This window comes from Cervus elaphus, chromosome 23 (assembly GCF_910594005.1).
Source record: "Cervus elaphus chromosome 23, mCerEla1.1, whole genome shotgun sequence".
NCBI classification, from domain to species: domain Eukaryota; kingdom Metazoa; phylum Chordata; class Mammalia; order Artiodactyla; family Cervidae; genus Cervus; species Cervus elaphus.
Genome location: NC_057837.1, coordinates 46,681,753 through 46,700,456, shown reverse-complemented (window position 1 = coordinate 46,700,456; position 18,704 = coordinate 46,681,753). Strand labels below are relative to the sequence as shown.

At 42.9% G+C, this 18,704-nt stretch overlaps 1 protein-coding gene across 1 annotated transcript in view; it reads right to left on the bottom strand.

The window, feature by feature from the left end:
- Nucleotides 1–18,704, bottom strand: part of DIP2C (disco interacting protein 2 homolog C) — a 297,423-nt gene that overhangs the window by 14,127 nt on the left and 264,592 nt on the right. The window contains 3 exon segments of the mRNA XM_043885135.1: nt 720–781; nt 8,083–8,253; nt 11,505–11,673. Of these exon segments, the coding sequence (XP_043741070.1) occupies nt 720–781; nt 8,083–8,253; nt 11,505–11,673 (402 nt within the window).

Sequence of the window (18,704 nt, the reverse complement as noted above, 5' to 3'; positions counted from 1 at the left end):
TGAGAACAAGCAGACAGGGAGCACAGGATCTGGGCCTCATAACACATCCACAAGCACCTCCAGCCACATATAAAAGGACACTTTGTATCAGAGTCACTCTATTATCATGTCAAAGAAACAGCAACGCATGGGCATCTCCACAACCACACAGAGAAACAACCCAATCACTGGGGATGTCTGTAGAAAAACGACAGAATTCTCTCCCCCTCAGGCACATCAGGAGGGACCCCTTTGGGAGCTGAAGTTCTGCGACAGATTCTTTATCTTGTCCCCACCTTCTGTCCCACCCTTTGAAGTGGACTCACAAATATCCACCAGCACACTCCCTTTCGTTCTTGTCCAAGGCTGCTTATTAGGAAGCTGCACAGAAAGGTAACTTGATTTACAGTTTAATTTTTCCTGGAAATGCCTTGACAAAAATTTTCGATACATGCAAAGAAATGTGAGCAGTGTTGATATTTTATGAGGTGCAAAACAGCGGCTGACTAGTGCTCAAGAAAATGTCAAGTCTGGCAGAGTGTGAGAAAAGGCCGCTCTGACTGCAGTGGCTCTGGGGCAGCTGTTCTCAGAATCAGGAGCTGCTGAGGTGGGACATGAGGTGACGCACGTGGAGTGCTGCGAGAGCTCACTCCGTGGCCCCTGTGCTCGGGGCAGATGACTGCACTCCTCCTTCCAGAGGAGCGCTGCACGCCGGGTGCTGGGAGACAAAGTCACAATACCTGTCGTGTCTCAGAGCTCTCATGTCCACATAGACGGTGGTTGGATCAGGCCCCGATGTTCCCTGCAAGCAAGGACACAATGCGATTAATCCCGTTTGCCTGGGAGGAGCTGCGTCTGTGCTTCCTACTGGCTGGAAACGTTTCTTTGGTGTCTGAAACTGAACAAAACCCCAAAGCACTAAAACCACACCTCTCACTTGATAACCTAATTCCGAAAGAATATCTTGCTAAGATAATACTGACTTTCACATAGCCTGACTGTTAGTCATTTATGAAAATTAGAAAGGAAAGGGGCATCTCGCCAAATAAAGAGGCTGAAGCTACAGAGGCAGCGTTTGGCAAAAGCAGGTTGTTGAGGAAGTGAAGCATCATTTGCTGAGAGGCTTTCACCACATGCATCCCCAAAAGTGTATTTTCAGAGCTCAAGGTACTGAAGCAGAACATGTGACATGAGCTGACAGACTGAGGAAGAAGAGATAAAAGACAAGGATCTTGTTCATTCTGGTTCTACTTATGCCCTGGTTTTCCTCCAGGGTGGGAGGCCATTTTTGCCCAAGAAACAAGTCACAGAGGTAGCATGTTTATCATTGGTCATCTGGGCAGCACCCTGTGGTCTGAACTATTTATTTAAACACAGGGTCCTGAAATCTTATCTTGAGATCATAAATCTCTTCAAAATACATATGGAGTTGACTTCTGAACAATGATCTCTGTTCATGTAACAGCAATGGCATTAAAGCCACCTTACAAAGAAAAATTCTACATACATTTCCTGGGAAAGTAATGCACTACTTTTAGTGGAAAAAGACAGAACCTAAAAAAAAAGTCTGCCAAAAAATGAGACTCTCAGATTTATTTGAAGAACTACACTAAAATTCTTCATGAGAGAATCTTAACCTTGTATCAAAGGCACACTTCAGTATAAGAAAAAGAAAAAAATAAAGATACCTTCATTACACCACACTGGACCACACAATAACCTCCCCCGCCCCCTGAGAAAGCACATGCAATCAGCCTAGAGGAGGAGCTGCGCTGCCCTGAGGACACAGCACCCTCGCTGACCTGCGGCTACTCTGGGGGCTGTGTCACAGACCAGAGCTGAGTGGAGGAACAGTTTGTGGTCTGAGCAATGCAAAGCACGTAACCACAAGAGGCCAATTAAAAACCAACATATCAGAAAACAGGTCACTAGAAGCAAAAATGAGGCAAAATAGAGATGACCCCAAACTGGCAAAGACACCACAGATCGTGTAAATGGAAGCACAGCGTTTGTCACAAATGCAAGACGTCTGAAGAGATCTGGGACATGACATCACGCTGGCTGTCAGCCCTCCTGCCCACGGGTCCACAAGCCCAGCCCATCTCCGCACTCAACTCCTAATCTGCCCACTGCTGGGAGCTGATGAAACTGTGTGGTTGCAGGCACTGGTGTGGACGGGCGGGAAGTCCCTACCTGCTCGGCCAGCTTCCACAGCCGGTGAGGCTACAGCAGCAGGAGGTGGGAGCAGAGGACACCAGACCAACAGAAACCGAACATCGAGGACACACACAGACACAGAAACAGACAACCCAGCAGTAAAAGTGGGATGAAGAAGAGGGAGGGGTGGGGAGGAGAATGCAAAAAGCAGAGAACAAAGTAAAAAGAAGATCAAAAACAATGTCAAATATGGAAATCATTAAAAATCAATCACTGTACCATTAAAGGCTAAAAAAAAATCTAAAAAGATGTTCACATATCCACAGAGCAACAGAGGAGGTAACAGATGACTGGTAACGGGCAGGTTGGCCTGAGGAACTGCTTTTCATACATACGGTCAGTGGGTGTTGATTTTATGGTACTTTTCTCTAGTTTCTGTTCTTTACTGAGAAAGCGGGGAGTATGAATTTAATTGACCAAATCTGTCGAGTGTTCCTCACTGAAATAGCTTCAAGTTTCTTACTACAATAATGAAGGTGACCCTGGGAGTCTGTGAATCTTCAGGCTGTCTAGCCCTGCTCATCTACAAGATTAGGAGAAGAAAAGAGTTCAGAGTACGCATGAAGCATGGACCAAACCTCAGGTTCCTCCCTCAGTGGTGCGAAAGGGACTCCCCACAGTGGGCACCCTGCCTCCCCCTCAGTTCTGTCCTCCAAGACGCTGTATCCCCTTTCCCTCTCATCTGCCAGGTTCCGGTCCCCACCTCCACCATCCAAAAGCATCCGAGTCCACAGGGGAAAGACCCTAAAGCCATTAGGGGCAGCTCCTCGGCTGCTTCGCGGCTTTCCTGGCTGACTGTCTCTCCCAACATCCCGAGAAAGCTGGATCAAGCCCAGGTTTCTGCATGGGCACAGTCCTGTGTGGGTCTGGCCTCGTGCCGCCCCACTCAGGTACCTCAGAATCTCATGCATCACCAACATTTCTTTCTGCAGTCACCACAACCTGCTGGCTGCACAACTCAGCCTCCCCAAGACCAGGGGACACTTCTGGAAGGGGGCCCATGGACACTAGAAATGTGATTCTGAGAGCACAGCTCAGATGCGGCTCCATTCCTCGGCTGGACAAGGTCCCTGGCTACGTACCTCGAGAGATGGAGGCCTGCCCTCTCCCAGAGCACTCAGTCCAGTCGAGGGCCCTGAGGAAGCATGGCGGGCCATCCAGCTGAGAAAACATGCCCTCAAACAACAACCAATCAACTGAAAACACTCACTGACTTCACACACACTGGTAATTCTGAGGTTCCATAACAAAAATGGCATCACTTTCACAATACCTTCAAGCACTTAGGACAGGGCTTGGAATTTGGGAAATACCTTAGCATTTCTGTTTTTCATGTTTTTACATTAAGGAATTGATGGTGATTCTCTCTAGGCAGATGGGTGTTATTTATTGACTAGTCTGTATTTTCCGATTTTTGTTTCTTAAAATAAATATTCTTTTGTAAAAAATTCAGTCTCTAAAAATTCATAACTTCTCAGATTGTTTTCCTTATTTGTATAATCATTCTTAAAAATTCAGTTTTGGCATATTTAATATCTTTATTACACATTTCTTATGTGTCAGGCCCTGCAGAAATACAATGGAAACAAGAGATGTGGGGCTTCTGCTCTCAGACCTCAACCTCAAGCAATGCCTTCTCTGTTTGTTTCGGATCAGTTCAGTTCAGTTCAGTCGCTTAGTCATGCCCGACTCTTAGCGACCCTATGGACTGCAGCATGGCAGGCCTCCCTGTCCATCACCAACTCTCGGAGCTTATCCAAACTCATGTCCATCGAGTCAGTGATGACATCCAACCATCTCATCCTCTGTCATCCCCTTCTCCTCCCACCTTCAATCTTTCCCAGCATCAGGGTCTTTTCCAGTGAGTCAGTTCTTTGTATCAGATGACCAAAGTATTGCAGTTATTTCGGTGTCAGTCCTTCCAATGAATATTTAGGAATGATTTCCTTTAGGTTGGACTGGTTTGATCTTGCTATCCAAGGGACTCTCAAGAGTCTTCTCCAACACCACAGTTCAAAAGCATCAATTCTTTGGTGCTCAGCTTTCTCTATGGTCCAACTCTCACATCCATACATGAACTACTGGAAAAACCATAGCTTTGACTGGATGGATCTTTGTTGGCAAAGTAATGTCTCTGATTTTTAATATGCTGTCTAGGTTGGCCATAGCTTTTCTTCCAAGAAGCAAATGCCTTCTAATTTCATGGCTGCAATCACCATCCACAGTGATTTTGGAGCCCAAGAAAATAAAGTCTCTCACTCTCATTGTTTCCCCATCTATTTGCCATGAAGTGATGGGACCAGATGCCATGATCTTAGCTTTTTGAATGTTGAGTTTTAAGCCAACTTTTTCACTCTTCTCTTTCACTTTCATCAAGAGGCTCTTTAGTTCTTCACTTTCTGCCATAAGGGTGGTGTCATCTGCATATCTGAGGTTATTGATATTTCTCCTGGCAGTCTTGATTCCAGCTTGTGCTTCATCCAGCCCAGCATTTCTCATGATGTACTCTGCATATAAGTTAAATAAGCAGGGTGACAATATATAACCTTGATGTACTCCTTTCCCAATTTGGAACCAGTCTGTTGTTTGATGTCTGGTTCTAACTGCTGCTTCTTGATCTGCATACAGATTTCTCAGGAGGCAGGTAAGGTGATCCGGAATTCCCATCTCTTGAAGAATTTTCCAGTCTGTTGTGATCCACACAGTCAAAGGCGTAGTCAATAAAACAGAAATAGATGTTTTTCTGGAACTCTCGTGCTTTTTCTATGATCTAACGGACATTGGTAATTTGAAATCTGGTTCCTCTGCCTTTTCTAAGTCCATCTTGAACATCTGGAAGTTCACAGTTCATGTACAGTTGAAGCCTGGCTTGGAGAAATTTGAGCATTACTTTGCTAGCGTGTGATATGAGCGCAGTTGTGCTGTAGTCTGAACATTCTTTGGCGTTGCCTTTCTTTGGGATTGAAATGAAAACTGACCTTTTCCAGTCCTGTGGCCATTGCTGAGTTTTCCAAATTTAAATTTGGAGTTTAAATTTCCAAATTGAAATTTCCACTTTAACAGCATAATCTTTTAGGATTTGAAATAGCTCAGCTGGAATTCCATCACCTCCACTAGCTTTGTTTGTAGTGATGCTTCCTAAGGCCCACCTGACTTTGCACTCCAGGATGTCTGGTTCTAGGTGAGTGATCACACCATCATGGTTATCTTGGTCATGAAAATCTTGTCTGGGATCACAATCACATATTTTTTGATTTATGCAAAAATTAATAGAAAATAAACATTTCCACTGACCAACCCTGCCTTGCACCTGTTGCTGCTTTTGCCCACATTTTTGTACATTCACGTCACAGGGTGCTTTGCAGAACTGTCAACTCAGAGACGTCCTTCTTGGCTACCCTAACTGTAAAACTGCCTCCTCTGTCCCCGCTTTATGCTCTTACTTCATTTTTCCTAAGAATATTTTACTCGCTTACTGAAAAATTCATCTCTATGTCTACTGTCCATGTGGTTCCCTGAGGACCAGAACTGTGTCTTGAGTTTCTCTAAGTAAAATGTGACTCTGGCTGACACGAGGCTACTCCCAGGATGGAGCATGCCAGAGACACCACATCCACATGTGCGGTAACAGGGTTCTGCCCATAGCCTGCTGTGTGCTGTGTCCCACATAGCACACATGGTCAAGTTCCCCAAACCATAAGACTCCACAGTCCCGATGCACACCTGGTTGCAGGCATGGCAGGGAGAGAGAGCCTGCATTGCTTAGGAGGACGCACTTGAATTTACCTGATTTATCTCTACTGCCAGACTCATTAATACTTTCAGCTATTTTCTAATACTAACCATTCAGAAAAAGAAAAACGGGCTGAAAATTAGGTGAGAGTAAAGCACACGAGTAGAAAAACTTAAAATGTACAAAAACCCTTCAAGACGCGCCAACACTCCAAAAGAGCACTGTGACCTGGGTCTGGCAATGTCAACTTTGACCTCCACATCATGCTGATGGGACTGTTTTCTATAAAAGAATATATTATTCTTTTTTAAATTAAAAGTACAGAACTTCAAGTATTCAACATTCTTACAACACATATTTATTAAATATTTACAAAGCACCAGGTAGGTCCAGTTCTAGGTGGTAAGGACACAGACTGATGGAGCTTGTATTTCAGGCCACAAGGTGCCAAATACCTATGTGTCAACTTCATTCTTGGCTTCTTACCCTTATTTTCTGTCACCTCTACCTATTCTATTATTTTTAGTGTATTTTAGTTTTCCTACTTAATTTACTGCTTCCTTATAAAAACTTCTTAAAACATTTTGGATTAAGGAGATGGAAATAAATGAAAAAAAGAGGTAAATAACATAAGTGCTTTATTTCTAGTGTCTACAAAGTTTTAATTTTATATAATAAAGTGTTGTAGAATTCTTTGTTGCCTGTATGAAGTGGACAAGTGCTAAATGATATTCGTTAATATGGGATCTATTCTATGTCCTTCTCCCTTCATCTGCCAGCATTTCGAGAGAGAGAAGAATAACATCGCTGTGGGCAGGGGCATGTCTCTCACAGATTCCTGTGGACTCGTGATTCACTCCCCACTGCTTGCAGGAGAAAGGAGTATTACAGAATCCTACAGCTGGATTCATCTAATGAGTGCATTTCTCATTTCCTCTCAAGCAGAACAGATAAAGGTGAAGAGGAAAAGAAAATCTCAGCATTTAAAGGACTAGCTGGGCAAATCAATCCAATCCTTCAGATTACTTCAATCACAGAACAAGGCTCCATGGACTCCTGAGGACTCTGGTAGTTACACATGTTTAAAAATGGAGCTGATTCAAAGAGAAGGGAGACAGAGTCAAGGAACATCTAATGAAAATCAGAAAAGCTTCCTGTAGCTGATTTTTCTAAAGCTATTTCATCAAACTGATCATGTGGGGAGAGTCAGTCCTTTGTCTCCGAAGTTCAAATACTGAGAGCCCTAGCCAGGAGGCAGCAGACCAGGAGCTTCCCATGGTTGCCCAAGGGGAACTAAAAGCAGCACCTCTGGCCACACACAGGGAACATGATAGGTGTCAGGGAGGGGAGCTTAGGAGCTGGTTTGCGGCAACTGTCCTCCACTCCAGCACCTGCTGTGAAGGAAGTTCCTGTCCTTTTTATGTTCTCAAAGGAACAGAGCCTGCAGCTGAGCCTGGGACCAGCTCATTTTGGCTGAGGCGGCCTGAAGGGCACTGGGGGAGGTTCCCACACGACCTTCCTCTCCTTCATAAACTAGATCTCAAGTCAAGAGTTCAGAGCAGGAGAGAACAGTGACAATGGTCAGAAGTGGGCTAATGAAGAGACAGGAAACAAATATTTTTGGCCACATAGGATACAAGGCTACCTTATGAGGGCAGCCTCATGTACAGCTCTACCTTAGAAATGCAGCAATTAAGTGTTACTTCAATGGTGTCATCACAGGAGCAAATTTGTGAACCTGCTTAATGTACTGGAATTCTCCCTAAAGAAATCACTGTCTGCAATACAAGAGACTAAGTACTTCAAGGCACAGGATTTCTTGCCACAGTGAAACATTTGTTTAGTATTTCATCTTTAAAGAGCCTGACTTGAGAGGTTTGGACAAACAGGAACTCTTACTACAAAACTTAAAATGTCCCAGGACAGAGTAAGCCTGTGAACCCTAGTTATGAATAATGGTTACTGAGAAACGCAGACTTTAACTAAAATAAAAAGGAAACAAGTGTGCACCAACCACATGCATTTGATTGAAAGATTCCTTCTAAATGTGGGTTAGCATCAGCAGGGAACTGTGGTGAGCAGTTTGGCGCTGTATGCCTGTCTTTAAAAGTCACTCTGTGACCCAAGCACTTATTGGCATCAAGGAAACTCACCTGCAAGCAAATTGCCAGGTTCACTCGACAGCCAAACGAGGTGCTAACGGCCCGCGGGTGGAGGCCCAGGTCTTTGAACAGTTTCGAGAAAGACTGGGTGAGTGCTATTCGGGGCCGCTCCTCTGCCACCACCACACAGGTCCGCACGCGGGACAAGTCCAGTCCTCGTGCCTACAAATAATGACAGAGGCAGGAGGTCACACTTGCCAGAGTTAAGGTGTGACCTGCAGGCTCCTCACCCAGACCCACAAAACCACAGAAGCTCCACAGAGATATTCATTCCCAGAGCTCTGTGTCCATGCGAGTAATCAAAATGCTGTAGAACATATGTATAAACAAAAAACGTCCCATATCCGATTATCAAGGATGCCATTACAAATTTTACGTAACTGAAGAAGCATAATGAGGAGCAAAGTTGAAGAAAAACAAGATGGGGATAAAATAATTAAAGGACAGGGTATGGGGAAAACAGAAGCACCTGTTTGAAGCATCTGTGAGCCTGGATACACAGAATACACATTGGAGAGAAATGAGAAACCTACTTTTAATACAGGAATGGAAAACAAAAACATCTGGGCAGCTTCTTAAACACTGTTCTCCTTTCATGTTCTGAGCTTAAATTGTCATGATGAAGCACAGCTCAGTTCTGCCCAAATTCCATGGAAACACCCTGGAGCTGGAAATGAAGTGCCTTGAGCATAACACTCCCAGACAGAGCCCAGGAAGAGCACAGACCATGATGGGAGTGGCAATGACATGGGAGCGTGGGAGCAACGGGGTCTCCAGAGCACACGGGAAAGTCACCAGGAGCCAGCCACAGCTGGGAGAGCTGACAGGGCTCCTGTGCTGAGGGTGACCTTCCAGACATGCTGCTACATGGGTCAAGATGAGTGTGCACAACAGGAGGGCCCCCGACACACGTGTCCTGGGAGAATGCAGCCTAGGCTCTGGATGGTGCATTTGGGGTCAGAGATTCAAAATTTGGCCCTGAAGTTTATTAAATATAAGAACTTGGAAAAGGTGCTTGATATCTCTGTAACAAAAGTCTTCTCATCTTTAAAATGGAGACAATAATGGATCCAGTTCAGAGAGCCACTATAAGGGTTAAACTAATCAAAGTGTGAAGTGCTTAGATATCATTTATTTCATTTGGTCACTTACATATGCACCCTGTGGGAAAGTTCATGAAACATAATCCTTTTATAGCACAACATAGGTGGACATGAAAAATAATTATGTTTTATAAATTTCTTTTGCTATATAACTTCAAGAAATAATATGCCAGCAAATTTGGAAAACTCAGCAGTGGCCACAGGACTGGAAAAGGTAGTTTTCATTTCAATCCCAAGGAAAGGCAACGCCAAAGAATGTTCAAACTACCACACAACTGCACTCACATCACACGCTAGCAAAGTAATCCTCAAAATTCTCCTAGCCAGGCTTCAAGAGTACATGAACCGTGAACTTCCAGATGTTCAAGATGAATTTAGAAAAGGCAGAGGAACCAGAGATCAAATTGCCAACATCCACTGGATCATAGAAAAAGCAAGGGAGTTCCAGAAAAACATCTATTTCTACTTTACTGACTATGCCAAAGCCCTTGACCGTGTGGATCATGAAAAACTGTGGAAAATTCTGAAAGAGATGAGAATACCAGACCACCTGATCTGCCTCTTGAGAAACCTACATGCAGGTCAGGAAGCAACAGTTAGACCTGGATATGGAACAAGAGGCTGGTTCCAAACAAGAAAAGGAATACGTCAAGCTTGTATATTGTCACCCTGCTTATTTAACTTATATGCAGAGTACATCATGAGAAATGCTGGGCTGGATGAAGCACAAGCTGGAATCAAGACTGCCAGGAGAAATATCAATAACCTCAGATATGCAGGAGACATCACCCTTATGGCAGAAAGTGAAGAACTAAAGAGCCTCTTGATGAAAGTGAAAGAGGAGAGTGAAAAACTTGGGTGAAAGCTCAACATTCAGAAAACTAAGATCATGGCATCTGATCCAATCACTTCATGACAAATAGATGGGGAAACAAGGGAAACAGTGGCTGACTTAATTTTGGGGGGCTCCAAAATCACTGCAAATGGTGACTGCAGCCATGAAATCAAAAGACGCTTACTCCTTGGAAGGAAAGTTATGACCAACCTAGACAGCATATTAAAAATCAGAGACATTCCTTTGCCAACAAAGGTCCATCTAGTCAAGGCTATGGTTTTTCCAGCAATTATGTAGAGATATGAGAGTTGGACCATAAAGAAAGCTGAGCACCAAAGAATTGATGCTTTTGAACTGTGATGTTGGAGAAGACTCTGGAGAGTCCCTTGGACTGCAATGAGATCCAACCAGTCCATCCTAGAGGAGATCAGTCCTGAGTGTTCACTGGAAGGACTGATGTTGAAGCTGAAACTCCAATACTTTGGCCACCTGATGCGAAGAGCTAACTCATCTGTAAAGACCCTGATGTTGGGAAAGATTGAAGACAGGAGAAGGGGATGACAGAAGATGAGATGGTTGGATGGCATCACCGATTCAATGGACATGAGTTTGGATAAACTCCAGAAGTTGGTGATGGACAGGGAGGCCTGGCGTGCTGCAGTCCATGGGGTCGCAAAGAGTTGGACATGACTGAGCAACTGAACTGAACTGAACTGAAGGAATAATTTATTTCTGTAGCTTAATATCAAAGTTACCATGCATTTTGCTTTCTTGTTCATGCTTAATGCATTGGGTCTGAATAGGGAAACAAAATCCAGGAGAGAGAAATATATTGCTTTACTAATGGCAAGTGTATAGGTAATTTGTATGTATATATACATACACACAAATATAACCTGGGTATATACATACACACTCTCTCTCTCTCTCACATGTATCTGAGCATAGAAACAGTGAACAGTTGGAATACTAACCATAATAGGTCTTATAACTATTCTCTCCTAGTTACTTGAGTATTATGGTATGTCTACCCAGATGTCCTTGGCTATCACATAATGGTAACTGAATATTAACAAATAAAACCAAACCACTGTTCACTGAACTGTACAACTGAAATCTGGTTAGGACTCAGATATACCAATCAAGATCTTCAAGAAAAACGAAATGTATGGCTAAATTAAGACCTATGACTGTAACCTCATCACTGGAATAAAACCGAATCCACCAACAATTAAAAAGGCAGTTCAGGCCCCTCCGAGCAGCCCTAGCAGAATTAAAGACATCAATAACATATGTTCTGATCTCTAACTCTGGCAGTGGGAAAACATTCATGGTATAAAACAAGGTTTTCATGTAGAAGCAACTCTGTAAACCCTCACGTGACAGTGGCTGCCCCACCACACCTCTTCCACGCCCTCAGATACTGTGCTTCCCCAGGATGCTGGCAATGCTCCAGGCACTCTTAGGTTGCTTACCTTGAGGGATTCTGTCTGTGATCCCAGCCCCTTGGTGCACAGTTCCATCACTGAATAGGAGCAAAACGTATCCCGGACTTTGTACTGACTCACGGCAAGCAGCCACAAGGCAGGGTTGGTCTCCAGCTCTGCCGGCGGGATGAGGATGGACTGGTGCCCAGAGTACACGCTGTAGAGAGACATGGCAGGGCTCAGCGAGGATAGAGGAGGGGGATACACTGGCCTCTGAGAAACACCTGCTTCCATTTGCAAGAGGGGACAGTCACATCAACTCTACTCCCAAGTGTTTTTAAATAAAAAACAAAAGGTGTTTATGAAAACATTCTGAAAAATACAAAAGAATTATGTAACTATGATCTGCAGTTACTGTCATTTTGAGCACTTAGTGAGGTATTTCAAAGCTATGATGCTGGTAGGTTTCTCTCAAAGCTACTACACTAACAAACTAAATCTCACAGTGGGAAACAGAGGACTGAATTTTGGTTAAAAGGTCTGAAAGTCTGGAAGAGCAGTTGACGAAGTGGATGCTGTCTGGTTTAGCAACTGAAGTTTCACTGGGACCTGGCCCTCAGTCCTTGCAGTACTGTCTTCCGTGGCTGCCACATCAACAGGCAGAGAAGAGGGTTGCAACAGAAGCCTTGCAGCCTACATGTGTACTAAACAGCCAACTGAGGAAAAGCATGCCCAACTCGAGTTCAGAAAACGGACATTCAGAGTAAATAAAACTAAGACAATTAGAATAGGATTATAATTTCACTCAAAATGATCCAAATAAATACCAAAAAATAACTAAGGAAAATACATGCATTCTCTTGTGTGTAGGCTCAGTCATGCCCTACTCTGTGACCCCACAGCCTGTAGCCCACTAGCCTCCTCTGTCTATGGAATTCTCCAGGCAAGAATACTGAAGCGGGTAGCCTTTCCCTTTCTCCAGGGGATCTTCCCGACCCAGGGGTTGAACCCAGGTCTCCCACACGGCAGGCGGGTTCTTCACCATCTGAGCCCCAGGGACGCCTGGAAGGAGTAGCTGACTGACAAAGCTGTGTTAGCTTCCAGGGTACAGCACAGTGATTCAGTTATACACACACACAGATGTATTTTTTCAGATTCTTTTCCCTCATATGGCATTACAAAATATTGAGTATAGTTCCCTGTGCTATACAGTAGGGCCTTCCTTGTTGGTTACCTATTTTATATATAATAGTGTGCATACGTTAATCTCAAACTCTTAATTTATCCCTCTCCCCACCACTTTCCCTTTGGTAAGTTTGTTTTCTATGTCAGTGGGTCTATTTCTGCTTTGTAAATAAACTCCTTTGTATCTTTGTTCTTTTGGATTCTACATATAAGCAATGTCATATGGTATCTCTCTCTGGTTTATTTCACTTAGCATGATAATCTCTAGATCAATCCATGGTGCTGCAAATGGCATTATTTCATTCTTTTTTTAGAGCTGAGTAGTATTCCTTTGTGTATATATACCATATTGTCCTTATCCATCTGTCAATGGACATTAAGGTTGCTTCCCTGTCTTTGCAAATTTCCATGCTGCTATAAACAATGCTGCAATGAACACTGGGGTACATATATCTTTTCAAATTAGAGTTTTCTCCAGACAGATGCCCAGGAGTGGAACTACAGGATCACATGGTAACTCCATCTTTAGTTTTTTTAAGGAAACTCTATTCTCCATAATGGCTGTACATATTTACAATCTCACCAACACTGTAGGAGGGTTTCTCTTTCTCCACACCCTCTCCAGAGTTTATTATTTGTAGACTTTTTGATGATGGCCAGTCAGTTTTGATGACTGACTATATGAAGTGATATCTCATTATAGTTTCGATTTGCATTTCTCTAACAATTAGCAATGTTGTTAAGCATCTTTTCACATGCCTGTTGGCCATCTGTATGTCTTCTCTGGAGAAATGTCATTTTAGATTTCTGTCCACTTTTTGATTGGGTTTTTTAAAATATTGAGCTGCATGAGCTCTTTGCATATTTTGAAGGTTAATCCCCTGTTGCTTGCATCATTTGCAAATATTTACTCCCAGTCAATACGTTGTCTTTTTGTTTATGGTTTCCTTTGCTGTGCCAGAGCTTTCAAGTTTAATTAGGTCACATTTGTTTTTATTTCCATTACTCCAGGAGATGGAGTCAAGAAGATATTGCTGTGATTGATGTGTTTTGTCTATGTTTTCCTCTATGAGTATTATAGTATCTGGTCTTAAGTTTAGGTATCTAATCTCTTTTGAGTTTATTTTTGCCTGTGGTGTTAAAGAATGATCTAATTTTTTTTTTTTTACATGTAGCTATACAGTTTTCCTGGTATCACATACTAAAGAGACTACCTATTCCCCAGTATAGATAGTCTTTCCTCCTATGTCCTAGATTAATTAACCACAGGTGCATGGGCTTCTCTCTGGACTTTCTATCCTGCTTCCATTGACCTGTATTTCTGTTTCTGTGCTAGCACCATACTGTATTGATGACTGCAGCTTTGTAGTATAGTCTGAAGTAAGGGACCCTAATTCCTCTGGTTCTTCTTTCTCAGGATTGCTTTGGCTATTCAGTCTTTTATGTTTTCATACAAATTTAAATTTCCATACAAATTAAACTTTTTTGTTCTAGATCTGTGAAAAATTCCCTTGGTAATTTGATAGGCATTATGTAGATTGTCCTGGGCAATACAGTCATTTTAACAATACTGATTCTTCCAGTCCAAGAACACAGTGTATCTTTCCATTTGTTTGTGTCCTTTTCAATTTCTTTCATCAGCATCTTACAGTTTTCAGAATACAGGTCTTTTTGCCTCCTTAGGAGGTTTATCCCTAAGTATTTTATTTTTTTTGATGTGATGGTAAATGGGGTAGTTTCCTTAATTTCTCTCTCTTCCCTTTCACTGTTAATGCAACCAATTTCTGTGTATCCTGCCAACTTACTAAATTAACTTTATGAGCTCCAGTAGTTGCAAGCCGAATCCAACAATATTAAATACACCACAATCAAGGGAAATTCAGCCCAGGGATGCATGGATTTTTTAGTATTTTCAAATCAGGGTAGTACTCTACACTAACAAATTGAAGAATAAAAACCACATGATCATCTGAATAGATGCAGAAAAAGCTTTTGGTAAAATTCAACATCCATTTATGATTAAAAACTCTCCAGAAAGTTGGAGAAGGAAACGGCAACCCACTCCAGTATTCTTGCCTGGAGAATCCTATGGACAGATGAGCCTGGGAGGCCATGGTCCATGAGGTTGCAGAGAGTTGGACACAACCGAAGCGACTAAGCACACACTCCAGAAAGTAGGCATGGAGGACTTATATGACAAACCCACAGCTAACACACTCAGTGGTGAAGAGCTGAAAGCATTTGCTCTGAGATCAAATGCTACAAGCTGGTGATTGCTTTCACTTCAGTTCAGTTCAGTTGCTCAGTCATGTCCAACTCTTTGTGATCCCATGAACTGAAGCACACCAGGCCTCCATGTCCATCACCAACTCCCGGAGTATACTCAAACTCATGTCCATTGAGTCCGTGTTGCCATCCAATCACCTCATCCTCTGTCATCACCTTCTCCTCCTGCTTTCAATTGTTCCCAGCATCAGGGTCCTTTCCAATGAGTCGGTTCTTCGCATCAGGTGGCCAGAGTATTGGAGTTTCAGCTTCAGCATCAGTCTTTCCAATGAATATTCAGGATTGATTTCCTTTAGGATGGACTGGTTGGATCTCCTTGCAGTCCAAGGGACTCTCAAGAGTGTTCTCCAACACCACAGTTCAAAAGCATCAATTCTTCAGTGCCCAGCTTTCTTTGGAGTCCCAACTCTCACATCCCTCCATGACTACTGGAAAAACCATAGCTTTGACTAGATGGACCTTTGTTGGCAAAGGAATGTCTCTGATTTTGAATATGCTGTCTAGGTGGGTCATAGCTTTTCTTCCAAGGAGCAAGCGTCTTTTAATTTCATGGCTGCAATCACCATCTGCAGTGATTTTTGAGATCCCCAAAATTAAGTCTCTCACTGTTTCCAGTGCTTCCCTATCTCTTTGCCATGAAATGATGGGACCAGATGCCATGATCTTAGTTTTCTGTATGTTGAGCTTTAAGCCAACTTTTTCACTCTCCTCTTTCATTTTCATCAAGAGGCTCTTCAGTTCTTCTTCACTTTCTGCCATAAGGGTGGCGTCATCTGCGTATCTGAGGTTGTTGATATTTCTCCCAGCAATCTTGATTCCAGCTTGTGCTTCATCCAGCCCAGCATTTCTCATGATGTACTCTGCATATAAGTTAAATAAGCAGGGTGACAATATGAGCCTTGACAAACTCCTTTCCCAATTTGGAACCAGCGTCTTGTTCCATATCCAGTTCTAACTTGCTTCCTGACCTGCATATAGATTTCTCAAGAGGCAGGTCAGGTGGTCTGGTATTCCCAACTCTTTCAGAATTTTCCAGTTTCTCATGATCCACACAGTCAAAGGCTTTGGCATAGTCAATAAGGCAGAAATAGATGCTTTTCTGGAACTGTCTTGCTTTTTTGATGATCCAGTGGATATTGGCAACTTGATCTCTGGTTCCTCTGCCTTTTCTAAATACAGCTCGAACACCTGGAAGTTCATGGTTCATGTTTTGCTGAAGCCTGGCTTGGAGAATTTTGAGCATCACTTTACTAGCGTGTGAAATGAGTGTGATTGTGCAGTAGTTTGAGCATTCTTTGGCATTGCCTTTCTTTGGGATTGGAATGAAAACTTACCTTTTCCAGTCTTGTAGCCACTTCTGAGTTTTCCAAATTTGCTGGCATGTTGAGTGCAGCACTTTCAGAGCATCTTTTAGGATTTGAAATAGCTCAGCTGGAATTCCATCACCTCCACTAGCTTTGTTCATAGTGATGCTTCCTAACGCAAAACTTGACTTCGCATTCCAGGATGTCTGGCTCTAGGTGAGTGATCACACCATCATGATTATCTGGGTAGTGAAGATCTTTTTTGTACAGTTCTTCTGTGTATTCTTGCCACCTCTTCTTAATATCTTCTGCTTCTGTTAGGTCCATACCATTTCTGTCCTTTATTGTGCCCATCTTTGCGTGAAATGTTCCCTTGGTATCTCTAATTTTCTTGAAGAGATCTCTAGTGTTTCCCATTCTATTGTTTTCCTCTATTTCTTTGCACTGATCACTGAAGAAGGCTTTCTTATCTCTCCTTGCTATTCTTTGGAACTCTGCATTCAAATGGGTATATCTTTCCTTTTCTCCTTTGCTTTTCACTTCTCTTCTTTTCACAGCTATCTGTAAGGCCTCCTCAGACAGCCATTTTGCTTTCTTGCATTTCTTTTTCTTGGGGATGGTCTTGATCCCTGTCTCCTGTACAATGTCATCAACCTCTGTCCATAGTTCTTCAGGCACTCTGTGTATCAGGTCTAATCCCTTGAATCTATTTCTCACTTCCACTGTATAATAGTAAGGGAGTTGATTTAGGTCATACCAGAATGGTCTAGTGGTTTTCCCTCCATTCTTCAATTTAAGTCTGAATTTGCCAGTAAGCAGTTCATGATCTGAGCCACAGTCAGCCACCAGGGAAGTCTTTGCTGACTATTTATAGAGCTTCTCCATCTTTGGCTGCAAAGAATATAATCAATCTGTTTTTGGTACTGACCATCTGGCAATGTCCATGTGTAGAGTCTTCTCTTGTGTTGTTGGAAGAGGGTGTTTGCTATGACCAATGCATTCTCTTGGCAAAACTCTATTGGCCTTTGCCCTACTTCATTCTGTACTGCAAGGCCAAATTTGCCTGTTACTCCAGGTGTTTCTTGACTTCTTACTTTTGCATTCCAGTCCCCTATAATGAAAAGGACATCTTTTTTGGGTGTTAGTTCTAGAAGGTCTTATAGGTCTTCATAGAATCATTCAACTTCAGCTTCTTCAGCATTACCAGTTGGGGCACAGACGTGGATTACCGTGATATTGAATGGTTTGCCTTAGAAACAAACAAAGATCATTCTGTCATTTTTGAGGATGCATCCAAGTATTGCATTTCGGGCTCTTTTGTTGACTATGATGGCTACTCCATTTCTTCTAAGGGATTCTTGCCCACAGTAGTGGATATAATGGTCATCTGAGTTAAATTCACCCATTCCAGTCCATTTTAGTTTGCTGATTCCTAAAATGTCGACATTCACTCTTGCCATCTTCTCTTTGACCACTTCCAATTTTCCTTGATTCATGAACCTACCATTCCAGGTTCCTATGCGACATTGCTCTTTACAGCATCGGACTTTGCTTCTATCACCAGTCACATCCACAACTGGGTGTTGTTTTCGCTTTGGCTCCGTCTCTTCATTCTTTCTGGAGTTATTCTCCACTGATCTCCAGTAGCATATTGGGCACCTACCGAACTGGGGAGTTCATCTTTCAGTGTCCTATCTTTTTGCCTTTTCATCCTGTTCATGGGGTTCTCAAGGCAAAAATACTGAAGTGGTTTGCCATTCCCTTCTCCAGTGGACCACATTTTGTCAGAACTCTCCACCATGACCTGTCCGTCTTGGGTGGCCCTTCACCGCATGGCTCATAGTTTCATTGAGTTAGACAAAGCTGTGGTCCATGTGATCAGATTGGTTAGTTTTCTGTATTGTGGTTTTCATACTGTCTGCCCTCTGATGGAGAAGGATAAGAGGCTTATGGAAGCTTCTTGATGGGAGAGATTGAGTGTGGGGGAAACTGGGCCTTGTTCTGATGTGCAGACACTGAGTGTAGCAGTACATGAATGGAAGGGACCTTTTGGAGGAGGTCACCATTATCTTCATTACCTCCACCATAGTTTGGCCCCAGGTAAATAACAGGGAGGGAACACAGCTCCACCCATCAACCGAAAATTGGATTAAAGGTTTACTGAGCATGGCCCCACCATCAGAACAAAAGGTTCCTCCATCCATGAGATTTTCCAGGCAAGAATACTGGATTGGGTTGCCATTTCCTTCTCCAGGGCATCTTCCCAACCCAGGGTTTGAACCCAGGTCTCCCACACTGCAGGCAGACTCTTTACCATCTGAACCACCAGGGAATTCAAGAGCTCTGAGGATATACTGACTGGTCTTAGTAATCAGGATAAAGGATTCTAATACCCCAAACTTTCCTTTGAAAGTCTGCAAATATTTCCTCTGAAATCTTGCTAATGTGAATATTATGTGTTATTCACATAATA